At 36.6% G+C, this 19,728-nt stretch overlaps 1 protein-coding gene across 4 annotated transcripts in view; it reads right to left on the minus strand.

Moving 5' to 3' along the window:
- Nucleotides 1-19,728, minus strand: part of DMXL2 (Dmx like 2) — a 48,308-nt gene that overhangs the window by 17,505 nt on the left and 11,075 nt on the right. For all 4 annotated transcript variants that reach the window (XM_030281393.4, XM_030281391.4, XM_030281392.4 and 1 more), the window contains exons 5-24: nucleotides 19,214-19,370; nucleotides 18,776-18,842; nucleotides 17,818-17,996; nucleotides 17,320-17,503; nucleotides 15,878-16,052; nucleotides 14,928-15,161; nucleotides 14,534-14,811; nucleotides 13,662-14,358; nucleotides 11,878-11,999; nucleotides 10,854-10,943; nucleotides 9,351-9,468; nucleotides 8,453-8,572; nucleotides 7,766-7,993; nucleotides 5,458-7,137; nucleotides 5,067-5,177; nucleotides 4,162-4,331; nucleotides 3,479-3,576; nucleotides 3,152-3,317; nucleotides 1,925-2,189; nucleotides 338-1,425 (exon numbers count right to left, since the gene is read on the minus strand). In XM_030281393.4, the coding sequence (XP_030137253.3) occupies nucleotides 338-1,425; nucleotides 1,925-2,189; nucleotides 3,152-3,317; nucleotides 3,479-3,576; nucleotides 4,162-4,331; nucleotides 5,067-5,177; nucleotides 5,458-7,137; nucleotides 7,766-7,993; nucleotides 8,453-8,572; nucleotides 9,351-9,468; nucleotides 10,854-10,943; nucleotides 11,878-11,999; nucleotides 13,662-14,358; nucleotides 14,534-14,811; nucleotides 14,928-15,161; nucleotides 15,878-16,052; nucleotides 17,320-17,503; nucleotides 17,818-17,996; nucleotides 18,776-18,842; nucleotides 19,214-19,370 (6,227 nt within the window). The remainder of the gene's footprint in view (nucleotides 1-337; nucleotides 1,426-1,924; nucleotides 2,190-3,151; nucleotides 3,318-3,478; nucleotides 3,577-4,161; nucleotides 4,332-5,066; nucleotides 5,178-5,457; nucleotides 7,138-7,765; nucleotides 7,994-8,452; nucleotides 8,573-9,350; nucleotides 9,469-10,853; nucleotides 10,944-11,877; nucleotides 12,000-13,661; nucleotides 14,359-14,533; nucleotides 14,812-14,927; nucleotides 15,162-15,877; nucleotides 16,053-17,319; nucleotides 17,504-17,817; nucleotides 17,997-18,775; nucleotides 18,843-19,213; nucleotides 19,371-19,728) is intronic.

Here is a 19,728-nt window from a genome sequence, read left to right on the forward strand (position 1 = left end):
TTACTATATAGGTACCTAGAAGTTTTGACCAATATTATAGTAACACATACGATGCTGCAGCTACAATATAAAACAGCAACATTTAAATTCCATCATCGTAAGTAGCCTGATCCTGAGTGTCACATAGAGATTCTTCAGAGCCAAATAATCCATATTGGGAAAAGCAGCACACTTAAATAGCAAATTTCTTTCACCAAGAACATTAAAATTATCATGACCATTACACTTACAAAACATTACTAGAATCTATCTAGGCACAAACTCAAACATTTGACATAACTGACAGTCTAGAACTGTTAACATTCATCAATAGAAATGAATTTTGAATTTGCTTTACCTGCTGTGACTCCTGCAGCAAGAACTTCAGCTCCATCCTTACAGATGCTAAACCTCCACCTTGTGCCCCATGAAGGCTACAATAACTGAGGAAAACTCTAAGAAGAGCTTGGTTCTTCTGCAGCCACCACTTCCGTCTCTCAGCGTGTTCTCGCTTTGCCTGTAACCTGCGTCTTTCGATCTGGTGCCGTTCGTACGAGCCGATGTCGGGCTTATCCATAATATCTTCGGGGTCAAGCAGATCCCCATTTACTTTGGTATACGTTTTACAGTAGTCTCTGTCCCCTGTGTCATGGTTGCATATTTCATGCATAGCAGCAATCTCTTTTTCCAGCCAGTTGTACAGCTGAAATCTGAGCTTTCCTCCATCCACTTCATAACCTGTAGCCAAAGTCCTCAGTTCAGTCATAAGGATTTTCAAACAGGCTCTGAATTTTAGTTGCTCAGCAATAACATCAACCTCAGTGTCTCCGGCCTCAGAAACCTCCCCATGTGGTGTTTGAGCCATGCTTGTATCTGAGGTCCGCTCATCTTCACTTTTAGAATCAGACTTTTTCATCATTATCCCAACATCCTTGTCTTCTTCATCTGATCCATTTTTGTCTTCACCCCAATCAAGAGTAAGGGGCTCATCATCAAATTTTACTGCTGGCTGACTCCAGTCAAATTGTGCTGAAGATTCAACAGTGCTCTCCAAAGCAAAGGAAGTTGAAATGGGTTTTGACCAGTCTATATCACCACTTCCAGCACCATCCTGTAGGCCTTTGGAATCTGAAACGTCAGCCTGGATTGAAGGGCTGGATGAACCTTTTTCTTCAGCTACAGGTGACTTTTTTCTTATTTTTGGAATTTTGGAAAGGACTTCAAGGGCTAGTACAGGGCAGCCTACTTTAAAATGAGCATTTGCAGTAGTGAAGAATAATTTTCTTTCTATAAGATTAATTTTATCAACAAAGCTTTTCTCAGTTTTTAGACCTAAGGTGGCGAGAGTTCCTTCTGGTGAGCTGAAGTATCTTCGGATTAGCAAAGGGTGGGTCCGAAGATAATTGTAGAAACTGAACACCACAGGATTGCAGGATTTGACGATAACTGAGGAATTAAACAGATATGACATCAATTGAAAATGCCTTTTAGATGGTATTATTCAGTTTTGCAGTTACTTCCTGCATTAGAGATTTATCAAAACACACAAAGACAATTTAGAAAGATACAAATTCTATCATCTGCCTCACAGGTACATTGTACTCAGCTAAACTATAATGCAGCTGAGATGATTATCCAGGTAGAGATTTCCCCAAGGAAATTCCTATAGGGAATATGAAACCTACGTGGCCACCTGTCACTTAACATTAATCTTGAATAGATGGGATAGGAAATCCTGCTACAATACTGCTAATACCTAGAAGTAAGAATAAGAATTTAAGTCCACTGAATTCATTACTGAATTCATTACAAAACTACTGTATGGAAGTGTCAAACAAAGACAGCTCTCCTGAGCTTAGCTGACAGCAGGAACTAAGTTTGGTGTTAGATTAATCTTCTTTTTCTTAATAAGTTTGCCCGATTAGATTAATATATTTTCCCTTACCTGGGTTTTCATCATCATCTTTGGGTGTTTGTTCCAATAACGTATCCAGTGCTCGTGTGTAATCTTTCATTATCCAGTAGGCAATGCTTCTCAGAAATGGATCAGAATGCAACTTAGTGCAGCTGAATCCAGTTCCATCCTTCTGGCAACCCAAAATCTTTTCATAGAGAATAGAGGTGTATGTGACAGAGGTTTCAAACTCTGATTCATACAAACGAGCAATGACCATGGCCAACTGGATGTCTTCCATTTTCTCAAGGCACACCTATGAAAAGCAGTGGGGAAAAGGTTGTTTTATAAAGGGAGTTCTATAAAATAAAGTAGATAGCAATAATGTTTACAGAACAGATATTTATTTTTTCTCCTCTTATCTGTTCTTTGAAGTATAAATTAATCTTCAGGTCAAAAATGTGGTAAGTGATAGATATCCAAGTAACATTTTCTTCTGTTTGGAAAGAGGTGTACTTTTCTCTATTTTAGGGATTTTAATATGCTTAGCAGTACATAGCGTTAAAAATTAATATGGCAGAAGATAAGGATGTCTATTTTTATTCTATCTAGTAGAATAATTGCATCCGCCAACTTTCATGCTATTACATCACTGGTAAGATATTTTTCACACCATCTTGTGTAGAATTACATCTCTGAGGAAGATATATTCTCAAGTGAAGACAAACATACTGTAAACAAATAGGCAGATATTCTAAAGGTTCTCTAAATCTCATAGTCTCCTGAGAGATACTGCCTGGCTTATGATCCTTCTCACAGCTCCCACCTCCCTTGTGGCAAGCAGCATTACAGCTCCACTAAAAAGGGATCCCAGAACTGCTTCACAAGAAAACTCTTGACCTCTGTGTTTTTACTGAATGTTGTACCAAGAGGTCATGCAGAATAGCTCAAGGCTGAACAGAGTACTACAACTTAACTGTGCAGTTCAAACAAAGTTTTGCCAGAAGGGTCACTGCTCCAAGTACTCCCAAGAGTACTTCCACTTAGGAATGGTGTATCTGAACAATTATTCTGGCCTTCAAATTAGCTTCCCAGTTGCTTTTCACAGTACTGTGGAGACAAATGGTATGTCTGCAGGGAAAAAGGGGGTCCTGTGTGGACATACCATCCCATTTCTGCTGCCACAAATTGTGAAAACTTCACCAGAGGACAGCTTGTAAGGATGCAGTAACATACGTCAAATTAGAAACTGAAACTTAATTTCTCAAAACCAGATACCTCTATAGCATCTTTTAGTGAACCTGCTAGCAAGAAAAATGCAGCTGACTGCTCAAAACGTTGTTTTCCCAACAAAGCAAAAGCATTTTTTAAAGCAGCTTTACGCCATCGGTCTTCATTGAAGTTGTGGCTGAAAAAGGCAGTCATCTTTTCATCATGCTGGGACCTGTATAAAGAAATGCAATGTATAGAGCTATTTATCATGTACCTTAGCATACTGTCACTTGAACAACATTACTTGAAATTAAACTCTACTCTTGAATGAGTTCTGCTTTGCATTCCTCGTTCAATTAAGATTTAATCAAACTTCAAGTCAGCAGAACTCACCTAAACAGACCCCACACCACTGCCTTTTTCTTCATAGCAAGGTAAAAAAGTGCAGCATCTAAGGCATCATTGTTCCTCTGGAATGAAGCTTTTGCAACCTGTAGTGAACAAAGCCTACTATTATTGATGAAAATATAAAAGCTGCTTTTAGCTAAATAACCCGTGTTTTGTCACAGAGGAGGTAAGACTGTATTATCTTTACAATGCAGCAAAGTCATTTCAGTAAGAATGTTTTATTCCTATATAACAAAGCTCTAGCCTGTAAATGCTTTTAAGAGTCAGAAATACAGCACTATTACAGACAGCATCCCCTCTCAAGCACAGTGGGATATTAGCAATGTGCAAATAAAAATATTTTCTTTAGAATTGTTACAGTAACTCCTACTATTAGGTGAAATTCCTCTGGCAATTCATTACTTAAAAATACTTAAGCTACTAACAGTATTTCTTGAATGAACACTGTTTGGGTTTTATATAGGACTCTCATGTAATTGATGATTGGATTTGGAGTACTAGGATACTCCAATTCCAATTTGGAGTACTAGGGTAATTGTTTTGCTCCTGGATTCTTTGAATAAACTGCAACATTTAAAAATGTATTTTTACATTAGATGGCTTGGAAATTTAGTATAGTTGGCACATCTAACAGCATGGAGCTGGAATCTGTAACCAGTAAAAAGTACCTTCTCAATGCACCTTCGGAGAGTGTTGATATTCCTGACCCACCAACCAATGCCGACAGCTCTCAGCTCAGACCACTGTGGGTCTCCCTTCTGGATAGCAGGAATCATATTGATCAACTCCTCCTCAGCCTCCGAATGGAAAGCCCATGCAAAATGGCAAGTTGACAGGCCTAAACAATAACATAAACCAATACAATTCAGAAGACTAGGAGTTCCTAATAAGTAAATGGATTATTTCAGGGATGCAAAGTGGGGTCTCCAACCCAAGAGCTGGGTACATCTGAGAGACACTGATTCACTAAAAAGGAAGTAGAGCTGTTAAATGAACAGCTGAAGTATCTTTTTGATTGCTAGGGATATCCTCTCCTCTTTACTTGATTCATAATTTTCCAGTACCCCATTCATAACTATACAAGAATTACATGTTGAAGGACCAAAGGAAAAATACTCTGTTATCACAGACGCAGACTCATTTTGGGCCAGAAACCCTTCTCTGTTCTTTAGGTGGTAACTTCTTTTCTTTTATTGTGAAATAACTTTTGTTATTATTCTATTTTTGTAGTTATTCTTTTATTGTGAAGTAACATTTTGTTATTTACTCAGATTGAGAAGAAAAAAACCCCGCTGTGATGAAAATAATAAAATATTCTTTAAGATAAACCCATGCTCATGTATGGAAATGTCTTAATTCTTCTAGAAGAAACAATGAATTACATATACAATCTATGTTTTATCTGGTTGGCAAACTTATTCATGCGTCAATCTTCTACTCTACAGCTATATGTTTTTTGCTATTTACAGTGCATGTAGGAAGCCTAAACCAAGCCTTTGCAAGATAATGGCCTTAATGGAATAGAAAATTAATATGCAGATAATAGAAATAAGACAGATGCTGTGAGGGTTACCCTGGTGGAGCAGCTGGACGCGGTACAAGGGAGGCAGGGATGTCAGCAGGCAGGTGTGCAGGCGCATGGCCAGCAGGTACCGGAGGCCACATTCATCTAAGGTATCTCTTCCTGTGCCAGAGAAAACACACTTTTAAACATGCAGCTGACTACAGCAGACATAGATACAAGTTATCATAACAGCGTGTGAGGAATGCATGTTTCTAAGGCTGCTGAGAACCTGAACTACAAGTTATTATGTATGAACTACAAGTAGATACTTACCATCTGTTTTTCTTTCCTGCTGTATCTAAGTGATGCAAGCTTTCAGCTTTGTTATCCCAAAATAGCCAAAGACTAAGTTTACCTTTGCTGAGAAGAATGTCAATTCAATAATACGTCAGTTACTAACCTGAGTAATTCTTATCTCTGTTCTCATCTAGTTCAGTGCTTGTCGTGGCCACAGTGTCTGCCAAAGCTACAAGGAACATCTGCTCCAGTCGAGTGAGGCCTGGCAAACTTGAGTGCATCAGGTGGCTTGAAAGGACACTGGAGTGTTCTCGGCCAAAGTAAGTTGGCCCATACTGTGACAGATTAATAACTTTGGATTTACTCTCCCTCTTTTCAGGCTCAAAATCTATAAAATCTTCGGTTGTAACAGGTTGAATCTGGAACAGATCTGAGTACTGATCCTCTGTTTTTCTCTTTGCATGGTCTTCAGAGCCCTGAGGTATTTTAGAAGTTTCTTCGGCAACATAGGTGGCATCCTGATCTGCAGCAAGCAGTGCATACAGTGGCAGTGGGGGAATTGAGTCTATCTCTGTGTAGTCTCGGGTACCATCTTTCCCAGCAGTAATGGTATCCTTGGCAGTACTGCCACTCACACTGATGGTGCGAGAAAGATGGCGTTTAGGACCAGTCCCTTCTCCAGCTTCTGTGTCTTTGACTATTGCAACTTCTCCTGCAATGCATTTAACTAAATGCGACAGAATGGCTTTGGCTCGGCGAACTTTACCCAGGTCCATCAGTTCCAACAACTGGGTTGGATGATACTGGGGTAGAGTAGGTGAAAGAACATGAGCAGCTTCAAAGAGGCCCCCATCCTGAATTACAGTTGGAGTGCCAAAAACATCATCCACAATACCTGCCCCATCAATCACACTGGTCTTCTTCACTACTGCGCTTGTTTTGAATGGATCTTTTGTTGTGGAGTCTTCAGAAGTAAAAACATCGCTTTCTCCATTACCAAACTTGACTGCATGCTTCCACTGGGCATAAACGTGCATCTCACAGTCCATTCCCACCACCAGTATTCCATCTCTCACCCAGGACAGAGACACAGGCAGGGAAGGAGTGCCATCCACAGATGAAACCAAATCAATGGACCTCAGCAACACCCACTTTGACTTCACACCTTGTTTTATGCTCCCTCCTAGTGGCAGGGTGATGACAGCTACTCCCTCTTTGCTGCTGGTTTGATCTGTTACAATCCCTGAAAGCCTTCCATACATGAAGATGTTGGCACCCACTCCAACTGTCAGTATATGTGAACCATCTTCTTTTGAAACCCAGTCCAAATGCACCAAATGCTTGATACTAGGCACCAGGTATTTGTCTTTATTCAAAAAAGCATCTGACTTACTGTAAACAAATAAATTACTATCCACGCTGACCCTTGAGTCAAGTACACTTCCAACCTTAACTAAATCATCCAGATGAATTGTCTGTTCCAAAACCCACTCTGATCCTCCAGTAGACTCACATTCAAGTATACAAACATGCATGGAAAATTCTTTGGAAACAAACCCATTATGCTGTATGGGTTGTTTGTATGCTACTGCAAGACGTCCTGTGTAAGAACAGCTAACAGCAACTGGCCTTCCTACTATGCTCACTGTACTGCTGTTGTCTTCCCCTTCATCATTCATTAAAGGCCATTTTCTCCAGTGGTACGTCTCCTTCTCCTCAGTTTTGCTGTTCAGGTCAGTCTCTACAGTGCATCTCCAGAACCTCACTCTGTTGTCTGAACAGGACGTTACTATCAAATAAGGTGCGAGGCAGACAGGGTATATTGATGAGGAACTCAAGTGACCTGAAGTCAGAACAAACATATTTACTTTTAGTAATAGACAGTAGAATGCCTATATGATTAAGGCAGACATAACACTGTCTACCTAGTGCTAGATGACTTTACAACCTGGAATTATTTTTTTAATTCAGATTTGGGTAAGGGCAAATAGTATCAGAGCTGGTAACAGTCTTGCAGCTTGAACATTACCTATCATCTGCATTTCTGGTTACTATTTGAAGAAGATAAACTGGAACTGAACTAATTCAGAGAAGGACTCTTAGAACTATGAGAGGAATACAAAGACAAACAGAAGAAGGTGTAAGTGCATCAGGTAAAAAACCCACTATATATCAAATACAGGAATTCTAGCAAATGAGCAATTGGGTATAAACTGTTCATTAATAGATTAACACTAAAAGTTACATTCCAACTATTAGAGCAGTAAGTTTCAGGAACTGCGTTCCTGTGGGGACTTGATATAATTCCAGAAGAGTAACATACCATGGGCATGATGATTTGAAAGCATCTTTTCAGTCCTTTGTGTTTTCTGTATCAGTATATCAGAATCTTATAGGCTAGGAAGATACAATTCTATAAACTAGGACATAAATCAGTGGACCAACTGTACAGCAAAAATTGTTAAAGTTACCTGCTGAAGGAGTTGCTCTTACTACTTCCACACCAACAGGAAGATCCAGGGGTTGGCTATACACAAGTCTGGAGCTCAGAATGAGTTTACTAGCAGTCTGAAGGTTAGCAATTGATGAAGATCGTGGTATGGGACTTATGCCGGGTGATACATCTGGAGAAGAATCCACAGTCTTTTGCTCAGGTACACTAAGTTTGTTATCTGATGAAGACGCTTCAGTTGGTTTTGCTATATAAAAAAAATGCCAGCAGTGTTAAATTGTTTGTAAGGATAAAGCATGAATATCTGATAATCAAATTTATTTGTTTTTACAAGAGCTCGAGTTGCACACAAAATGATTATATGATGTGTACATGGTGTGTCAGTTTTATTGCATGCTGTGACTTTAAGATTTAAGACATCCATAACATTCTGAAATACTGATAGTCTGAAATAAAGAAGCCACTGCTTAAGCACATTACTCATCCCATCAACACATTTTTATACTGTTAGTAGTATAGAATGCAATCAGTATTTATAAGGAACTTTACTGCTTATATTACATTGATATATTATTCAGAAGATTCTTGATTTCAGGCTTCTGCTGGGCAAAGGTGATACAATTTGTTTTATAATAAACCACTAAAGTTTGTTTTATCTTAAGTAATATGACATAAATGTCTAAGAAAATTACAATTACTCACTCACCTAAACAGGCTTGTACAGATTTGAGATGAAGATGCCACATTTGAAGAACAGAACAGCCACTACTATCTTTTTCAATTACTACCAGGTAGAACTTCTCTGAGAAAGGTGGTGGACGATACCCTGTAATTTACATATCATATATGTACTATATAATATATATTGTATATATTACTATACTATATAATACATTGATCTAGGGTAATGAAATTTATATTTAACCTAAATAATTTTTCTGTAGCAAAAGATTCTCTAAAAACTACTAGCAATAAATCTCTCATCTTTGAAATAAATGGTTAGATAATAAATCAAAATATTGAAACAGTGCCATTACTACCATGCTTTAATTGACATTTTGATTGCTCATGACAGCAGAAAAATTACAAAATAGATACTGACTTACAATCTGAGTATTAATGGCAAATCTAATTTATTAGATATTTGCCTTTCCATTCAGTTTGAACTATTTTGCCAGATTATAAAGACTCTTCTACCTGTCTTCCTTTTTCTATTGAAGTTTTAAGTCTACTATCAGACTTTCCAGTGAAAGTCTGGTTGTCTTTCCATTGCCTTAACTTGAAAGCCAGATATATTGACATCATTACCTGCAAATACCTACTGATGCAGAAAATGTGCTTCTGTTCTGTTCACATTTTACATACAACATAAACATTTTGAAAAATGTACTTTGTCATATAAGCTGTTTCACTCTAAGCAATTAGAAAGTTTTTATTTAACACCATTTAGCAACAATTCATATGAGCAATACATAACAGCCATTTCACTAAATTTTACATATTATCATTTAAAATTATCACATGCCAGCCAGATTTTAGTATTCCTGAATAACATTTTTTTTTTGTACCAATTTAATTAATTTTAGTTATAGTTTATGCTATACCTTGTGATGGCTGGAAAAATATCTCAGTTTCCTTCCCTTCTTCATCCTCCTTATGTGGCTTGTATCCCAAAATGAAGTCTTCTTGGAAGACATGAAGCAATTGTGTGTTTGAGCCACACTGAAACATTGAGCAATTGTTATGCTTCCAGAACAGCACAGTAAAATTTAGTATTAATGCAATTAATTATTTCCTCTGTGCAATCTAGCTAACAGTGAGGAAGACTTTCTTTTATAAAGTTTAAAATTATTATCAGAAAACCCAAATATTTTCCTTTCATATTACAAACAGCATGTTCTAGAACTCATCATTTATATATTGAAATAATTTCACCAAGGTCTGTCAGGATAGACCAATTCTGTAATAACACTTCTGCTGCAGTTATTGACAGATGAATTAGTATCTGATTCATTTTTATTTCTTTGGTGTTGAATAAATAACAGTTGCAAAAAGTCTCAGATTTTTATCCCACTTCAGTGGGAGGACATGTCTGCAGTGAATTGCTTGGAAAATCTGAAAAAGAGAACAAATTGCAGATTTTCCTTCTTTCAGATATCTTAACATATATCTTTCCTGACAGCAACATATTTCTTTACAGTAACTCTACCTTGCTACAGAGAAGGCTGCTCATGGTGAAATCCTTCCCTGCTGGTAAGGAAAAATGCATCCTCAAAATAGAGTGATGGCAACGTTATGCTGCAAAATACCTTTTTTTTTTTCCCAGACAAACAAGACGGTATTTCTTGCACTGATTTATAACAATTATAGGAAAATGTTCTGTAAATCTGAACTTAAATTAGAAGATTGTATGTTATTGATATGTAAAAGACAGAGAAATTTATTGACAATAGAGAAATACTTATTTATAAATGTCAAAACTCCACAGTTTTCTAATTAAAATAGGTAAAACTCACTATTTTTACAGGCTGCTAACAGCAAACATCACTGGAGCATATATCATCAAAATAACTGAGTAAGAAGAAGGTTCAATTATCCTACCTGCTAATTGATTGAGAAGTATAGCTGTGTAAATTCATAAATTCATTTTACAATACAAACACAAAAAACTTGAAGTCATACCTGGCTATCATTCTTATATTTTGTATAGTTAGATCTAGTTTTTAGGTTTGGGCTTTTAAAACTTATTTAAAATTTATTTTTGTTTGTTTGGGTTTAAGGGGATTGTAATTATTTCCTTTAAATTATGATACCATGGAAACCATTCTTTAGTAAAGTTTTGTTTTCTTCAATAATTATGCTTAGAAAATAGAACTTTATTCTAAAAATGAACTTTGAGCTCTTAGCAGGTAACAAAAATTTGGCTCAGTAAAATGCTCAAGGCATCTCAATATTCACAAAAATTCAAGGCAATCATTGTCACCATAGAGAAATGTAATCTCTTGTATGTCTTTTCAACAGATTAGGCTAATTAGCAAAAAAAAAAAACAAATAAAGTTATTAAACACCCTTATGTGACACCCTTAAAGAGTCAACCATTTATTTACTTTGTTAGTTATTGCATCGAGCTCAATGATACATCCTGGTCGAGCAGTAGATTGTTGGCTCACAATATTAAACACCTCCCCAATAAGTTTCTGAAACAGAGAAATATGAGTAGAATTAGTATATTTTTCCTTCGGACAGAAGAAAATTGCAGTTGCTTATGATAAACTGATGCTTCAAATTTTTCTTGTTGGCACAAACTGTAACAGAATTCTTGCAGTTGTCACTTTGACACTCATGAATAATGTATTTATCAAAGCATGTGCACTGTTGTGAGTCAGTAGCTAGCTCTCTTCATGGGGATGAAACACCAGTTTTTATGGAAGCTAAATATTGCTAATTTAAAGATTTATCCTTGCATAACACACATAATGTGTCTGTGCAAAGAGAAACAATATACCATTTCACTTCTTTTTCAAGCTTCAGGTTTTGTCACAACATGTAGAAAACACCTTCAGTACTGCTTATATAAACTGAAAGCTCTATTGATTTTTGCTGGAATGTTCATAGTCATTGCTACTAGAACAGATTCTTCAGATGTCAGATCTGAATACTGACAGACCCTGTCTTGCAGGATGGTTTATAAAATAACAAAAGTATGTAGCTGATTCCCTTATATCCCACCATCTCTGCCCTTCCTCATATATAGATATAACTCAGGTGGATACACCTCAGCCTTGCTTTTCTGTTTTCATCTTCCCTCTTGCTCTTGACTCCCCTTTTCTGAGAGGACAAACTAAGAAATGCTATTTTTTTCTTTTCCTACCTGCCACAGGTTGTGGAAAATTATATGGGAAATTTTGGTTCAGTGCAGACACTTTTAGTAGTAATAGCTGCATTTTTTTCTGCTACTGCTTAAGGACAGCTGCAAAACATGCAACTATGCAAGGCATAAGATCTATACATGGAATAGCACAAAAATCACACAGAACTAAAGGAAGACAAACCACTGGAAGGGAGAAAAAGTGAGTGGTGTTACTTGTATCTTAACAGTTTCAAACCAAACCATTGCTACATTAAACTTACAGATGATTCAGGGTCAGATAATTCATCCAGAAGTTTTCGTGCATCTACAACAGCTTGATAGAGCCTCAGGTTTTTGCCATCTGATGCAACAAAGCAAGCACTAGCGGAGTTGCAATAGGTACCTAATAGAAAACACAAAAAAATTCATGAAGAAAAAAATGGCAGTCAATGCCATCAGGCAGTCTATTACAATCCTCAGTATGTGAACATGCTTCAAACATAATTTTCATAAAGCATTGAAGCAAAAAACCTAAGCAAATGTGTGCATCAATACAACATTATTTGAACTTTGAAATAATTCTCTTTCTGTTCATGAATGTACCCAGAACTCCTTAAAAAGGTTCAATAATCTAAGCTGAGCTCATGTACATTTACAAACACTACTCACACAAGCCCCAGTCTGTAGTACACCTAAAGGAATGCTGCCATGCTTTACTCTGGTGATGTTTGATCCACTGTCACCTCCATGGCATTGCTTGAAGAGCCAACTCCAGATTGCCAAGGTTGTCACAGACAATTCAGGGTACGAGTCTAAGGGGAAGCTATTCAGCCATAGCTTTCTTCCTTGTTTATTGACTCTAGGCTCTTTGCATAAAATTAACCTCTATGAATATTCCCTTCTGCCCTGCAGTTGAAAGTGCAGATATAAAAGTGGAGGGAGAAATAGATCTGTCTACAGTTCTGAATAAACTATGAAAAATTATAAGAGTGTCTTTTTTTGTTTCTCAACAGTATATATATTAGGCTTGACACTCTGATATACATTTTCCTCCAAACTACCAGAATGCAGCTCATTATTTGTATTTAGAACACTTTGTGGGATACAGACAGCCCAGAATGTTACTATGTAAGCAGAGAAATTGAATTTGTTTTATTTTAAATCAAATATATTGTGTATTTATAACTATGTACTAATATAAAATTTAATGTTACACCCACAGTACAAATGGCTTTTAGTACTGTATACAAAGATGACAACTACTACTACAGCATCTTTTTGATAATTAGAAAATGAGTATCTGTGTGGCTGGATAGGATAACATTTGTAGAAGTAATTTTCTTAATTGCAATGGAAAGCCCTAAAATTAAAAACAAAAACTGAAGACTTGGCCAAGGGCATCACACATCAGATGTTGTACAGTCTGACGTCTGAAAAAGTGTTCTTTGCAGTTCTGCAAAGTTAATGTAGTCTATTTATTTATAAATATCTTGGGTTCTAACTGGGCTTTTGTAAGCTTCTGGTGGTCTGACACATTTCAGTAGTGTTTCAGAACCTCCTAAGCAGTTTTTAGCCAGCATGTTAAAGGAATTTGATAATGCTGATTTTGGCTGGAAATCTTGCCCTATGGTTCTGACGTTCAGGTGGTCCAAATACTAGCTCTGTTCAAGCCACTGCCCCTGCAGCTGCACGTGGCCAGCACCCTAAACCATCAGCACACCTGCATTTGCAAACCACATCAATGCAGAGAGCACTCAAGGAAGCTGCCTGAAGTGCTGGGAAAGGCAGCATCTTGTTCTCTGTGGGAGCAAGGAGTGCTTACTCACACAAAGGAGTTCCTGAGCAGCAGCTGATTCACAGGGACTGCAGACACACTCAGACCACTGCAAGTGATTTGCAGTAGCTTAGCCACAAACAAAGTAAAAATGCTTAATTTGCATAGTAAAAGGAAATTTTTGAAAAGTGAATATAAATACACTCCAAATAAAAGAGTAATTTATTTTAACAAATTAATTCTACAGCTCACAGTGTTAACTCTATAGGGAAACATGCCAGGTATACTCACCAAGGCAATAGCTGGGAATTAGTGTTGGAAGCCAGGCTACGTTAGAGAAAGCAGAGGTGTGAAGAGAGTTAATTCGAGCCAGCTCAGACACTCCTCCAGTGTAGGATAAAGGTCCTATGGGGTCTACTCGCCACAGAATCAGCTCACTATAGATTGCGTTTGGGTCATGGAATGTACGGGTTGCTGCATTTTTAAGTTGCTGCTTAGAAGAACCTCTCTTATGTTTAATAGGATCCATCATCCTGTTTATCCTGTCAGAGTCCCAGGAAGTGTCTGACTCAGGAGTCAACAGAGCATTGTGGTGAGAAGACGTCAGCAGCAATGGTAGAACAGAATGGCAGGCCAGATCATTGAGGTGAAAGCGGTGCCCACAGTACCTGAACTTATGGGATACAGTTAGCACAGTAGTGAAGGCTGATTTATCAGCAAAAGTAACTGCCCACTGGTTTAGAGAGCCATCTATATGTTTGGAAATCATCATTACCACAGGAGAAATTATATTCACATTTGCACTGTCCTGGGCAAAGCTTGGTCCTTTACTGGCTAGAGTATTATCTGGAAAGTCCATTGTTTTCTGCTGTGCACCACTGCTGCTGTCTTTTACAAAGACAGGGCAGGCATACATCATAATATTTTTACTAAGGGAGCTAGCATCTCCAGATGGAAATGCAACAGGAATCCTGGAAGAAAATGAAACCTAAAAAAAAAAAAAAAACAAAACAAAAATTAGAATATAGAACTCGGCTTCAGCCTGAATAAATGCTAACTTTTTTACAGGAAGTACTTGAAATTCCTACTGATGTTCAGGTCTAAAGCAAAGGACAATGTTTCTTAACATCAAAAATAATAGAACCCTTTCACACATGCCATACCTGAACTTGTCGAAAGATGCCTGGAGTGTGTTCATCTAAATACTTCACATGCCACACTAGAAAGGTGCCATCAACAGGATGGATAGTAAAAAGCATATCTGGATTCCTGTTCCATTCCGTTAGGAGCAAGTCGATTTTCCGGTCCAACAAAACTGTCGGCAGAGGCAGGCGTGGGCCTGCTAGCAGAGATGTTTTGGGGCTTCCCTCTCTTTCTCCATCTTCATGTTCTGAAGAGCCAGTACCAGTCCCTGTCTCCGATTCTCTGTCTATAGACAAATCTGTAACAGAAATGTGCCATTTTATGCAAAGATTGCCCTATCAGTTTCCATTCAAAACACAGTATTTTTTAATCTGCTCGTAGTACTAACTGATCAGAACTAACCAGATTACTAACCATGATCTAACTTCATATGTAACCCTTTTTCTTTTTCTTCTGTTTCTTCTTCCTCTTCAGCTTCAATATCAAAATCTTGTTCTAGTTGTTGTTCTGAAATTTGTCTTAGATGCTGCATGAATACTTCAATAGAGGATGTAAAATGAAATTCTTTATTATTCAGCCAGTGGACAACGAAGCCTCCACTTCCTTCATCTATATTAAAAGCAGTTCCAGCCAACACCGAAGGAATATCTGTGGATATTTTGAAACAAAATAAAACCCTATGTATTAAACTATATAAAAGTATATAAAGTTATATAATAACATATTTTTATTCATATAGGTATCCACACACATTTCACTTATTTTAGGTATAACATCATTTGTGCCTGCAATGTAAAAAAGGTAAAGATCAAGATTTTATATCCAATTATAATGAAAACAGTAAAGATATTTTAAGGTCAAAAAAAACACATGAAAAATTATTCTTATGTGAATGGTAAATGGTATTTAGTGGTTCTAACTGCTCAGTTTCATATGTTGCAGTGTTGACTTTCATGTATGGATTTTAGGTAAAGTGCGTCACTGCTCTTTCTGCATTATTCTATAAAAAGCAGCTGGTTTCCCACCAAAAGACTCTGATACAGCTCTTTTTCAATCACTACATTCTGTAGGATGCAATTACTCCATTCATCATACCATAGCTCCCAAACCCAAGAATCAAACATCAACAAGATTGGAAATTTATGCTTTTTTTGCCTTCTGATCTGCAAAGATGAATTTAATTTGCTCATAAAGGTGCTGAAGGTATTCAGAATAAATTCAGCTTAATTGGTCTTAAAAACTCTATGCCAAATAACAGACTTCCTACAAGTTCCCTCTATCTAATTAGGCAAAGATCAGCTTCCTTTATTTTTTTCATGTCGTGCAAATACATTATTGCAGTCTAATAAGTGGTTGTATTTCACCTGTATTAGGGTTGATGCTTGCTGCTATGTGGAAGTGACCAAGTGCATTTGCTTGATGGGAAATGTGACGCTGAACTTCATGAGTGCCCTGCTGATCTGGCTGTACATCCGTGTGGGTAACAAGAACTGAAGACCTCCTTTGTCCTTTTCTCATATTTTTCAAATGATGAATTGTCTGTTGTAGTTATAAAAAATAGACTAATAAATACCAAAAACACTGTAAGATAAAAAGTTACACTTATATAAAGCCTATAGCTTCTACCAAAGAAAGGAAGACTAATTTCAAAAGGATTATTTTAAACATATTTCAACACAGATTAGTAACACTTATGTACATCTGATCTACCTAAAAGTAAAGCTCTTCTAACAGTATTCTAAAAGCTCTTTTAATATCTACTCAACAACACCACAAAAATACACAGGATTTTGCACAACATTCATGAACAAGATTAAAACTATCTAAATGCAGCAACTTTTGTGATATAATGTTATAATTAATTATTTTTGTATGACTGAAAATTTCTCAGAGCATGTAAAGAGCACAACTGATTGAACAGCCCAAAGTGCAATTATGGTCATGATATTTAAGAAGTAAAAACTTGGTCTTATTGTAATAGTCTACAAATGAGTGGTGGGTTTTTTTTTTTTTTTTTTGTTTTCTTATCTTTCCTTGTTTTTATACTGATAGTGTAGCAATTGAGGATAATAGACCACCACTTTGTCATCTAGCAGGATTGTCTTTATTAAACACACTTGAGTATTTATACATTTCTTCTGTGTACAAGAAGGATCAACTACGCAGCCAGTGATTAGGAGACTGACCAATCACACAACTAAATGGCAGAGCAGATGTTTCTCTTTTATCTCAGATACTCTCACACATCCCACGCAGCTTAATTCAAACATTCTCACACAGGTATTTATGGCTGTAGATGAAAGTATGCACTTTCTCATGGGAAAAAGGTGCTTGTTAAGCAATAGGAGCAGCCACTTCTACAGACAGGTTTTCTCTTACTGTAAACTTTATAGACTCGCTAAGAATATAAGACTCTCACTGAAACAAAATTATCTAATGAAGTAACTAGAATTTAAAAGAGTTTATTTACTCTTTTCATTGTCTTTATAATTAGACTTTCAGACCAAATCAGAATGAAACCATCATTACCATTCCATACTGAATATTGCCTCTTCCATCGCTGTTAGTTAACTACAGAAAAAGCAAACTGAGTTTTAAAAACATGGTGCTTGAATGCAGAGTTGGAGTCTCTGACTTTTTCAGTGTTTAGTAACTGACTTCAAAACCTGATATGGAATAATTCAGGTTATTCTGTTATGCATATAGAGATTACATAATATACATTCTTAGAGCTTTATATCCTTAAATATTTGAAGTTTTGAGAATCGTGAAATAAAAATTTCATAGATGAAGTATTTCCATGTACCTCTAGTGCATGCTGTATAGTGTCCTTTTGCTTTCCAGACTGAGAGATGGTGCTGCTGATGCTGGAAGTGGTGGTTTCACAGATCTGCTCTCCCAGGAGAGTATCTTCGGGTAGCAGCGTCTCTGCCCACAGCCGGCAGATGCCATCGAGGCATGATGTGAGTAACACATTACAGACCAACCCCCTGATGGCAGAGACAGCAAAGTTACTGCCTGGGTAACTCAGCTACAGAGACACAGCAGAAATTAGGGGAGCGTACAAGAATTTAGTGGTTACTGTTTTATCCAAATTTCTGCTTCTCCCATAACTGAAGGTTAACATGACTATCGTTATTAAACCTGGTGATACAGAAGTTTATGGGAAGGAGTTGGTATGCTTTTTTTCTTGAAAGTATAAGAAGAGAAGTCTCATGTCTTGATGGCAAAACATTAAGCAGAATGTTAAAAAACCATCTGATCAAAGGCTTGCTTGCTTTTTGAAAAAAGGCAACTTTCAAACCTGGGCATGTACTTGCTGATGTTCCTCCAGGAAAATCCTGTCACTGCTCGGGGATGCGCCAAATAAACAAAGGAAAACTGCACATCCTCTGAGCATTTTTTCTTTTCTTCATTCTCTCGGGGCAGGAGAGATGACTTCCAACCAGTCATAGGATACCAAACCTTCAAGAGGCAGTCATCCTAGGTAAAGCAATAAAAAGCCAAGGGTAGCTATAATTAAAAATGTAACAAAAAGAATATCACAAGCAATAAGCAACTGCTGTTCTGGTACTGTTCGTGAAAACTTGGCTCAGAACTAAAATTATCTCACTGTTCAACTAACAGCAGGTGCAAGCAAAAAGTGCTTACCTATTGAGACTTGTAAACCAAAAGGAATAATTCAAATGAGAGGTGACATTAAAGAGAATTATTAATTGAAAACTTAGCTTGAATAGTGATTTGACAAAAAGTATTGCAAACAGAAATATAATTGATAACTGAACCCAGAATTCACTAAATAAAAACCTTCTTAAATTTATCCAGACATGTGCATATTATACCAATTTAAATGTGTATGTGCTCTATCCTAACAATCTCATTACTTTCAACAGAAGTAGAAAAAATGGTTTATGTATATCTAAAAATTCGTCTAGGTATACTAGACGAATTTTTAGATATACATAAACCATTTTTTAATACATATTAAAAAAAATCATATATATATATGTATATTACACATACAAACATACAAGCCTGTATCACTGTCATTCATTCATGTATTCGGTAAGAGTACATAGATAAATCCAATTTATTGTTGCTAAAATCCATGGAATTACACAAAAATACAGCATTACATGAGATCATAATTTACCTTTGCTAAGACTAGCATAGAATGTATGGTCCACGACTATTCATATTACCTAATTTTGTCAAACAAATAAAGAATACTGCAAAAACTCAGTTATTCTTTTTGTCCTTACCTTCCCAGCTGTTGCAAAATATTCACCATCAGGAGACCATGACATCAAATGTACTGATGTTGCAGTCCTACAGAACACAAAAGTAAGTTAAGTAAGGTCTATTTATTCTAAAATATTACTCCATAGGTATTCAGTTGATTTGGTGTTACTGTTAATTATTTAATATTAAATTAAGTAAAAATTAGATTAAGTATTTTATACTTATTTCTTTAAGCATACTTTTTGAATAGCAGGAGCATAAAAGTATTTTCATACTTTATTGAAAAGACAGCTCAAAAAATTGGTTTAAGTACAGCAAGCCTAGGTTAGATCCCAGAGGAATGAGAATTTTTTATTTGAAATAACTTATATTGTTTGAATTTTAGAGTATTTAAAAGCACATTTTAAAATACAGGTGAGGTAGCACTGCAATTTGCCTTAAAACAAAGATTATCTCACTTGCACTGCCAGACACATTTCCAGTCATTTAGAACTGGGAGAACTTTATCATCCTTGATCTGATTGCTGGCATCATCATCTTCATCTTCCTCTAGAATGTCATCAGACGGAGGCGCCCACAATTGCAAAAAGTCCGTTGCTGTCAATAACCTGTTACCTGAAAGGGAGTGATACCAAACCTATGAAACCAGGATGATGAAGGTATGTTGAAAGATTAAGCCTCTCATCATATTTTGTTGTGAATTATCCAGAACAAGTTGAAAGCTAAACTTTAGTCCATTTTAAATATGACAGAGTAGTCCATCATCTCACCCAGCTGGTTTTATTAAAACATTTTGAATTTATAGTATCTTTTAAGAAAGTATTGGGAAGAAGAAGCCAAAGAATTCAAAGAATTTGAATCATAGAATTGTATTTACTAATAAATGTTGCAGATGTTTAATAGCTATTCACATCTCAAATAAATACAAGACATCTTATAAAGATTCATGTCTAGGTACACTGTTGACTTTATT

This window comes from Taeniopygia guttata, chromosome 10, assembly GCF_048771995.1.
Source record: "Taeniopygia guttata chromosome 10, bTaeGut7.mat, whole genome shotgun sequence".
NCBI classification, from domain to species: domain Eukaryota; kingdom Metazoa; phylum Chordata; class Aves; order Passeriformes; family Estrildidae; genus Taeniopygia; species Taeniopygia guttata.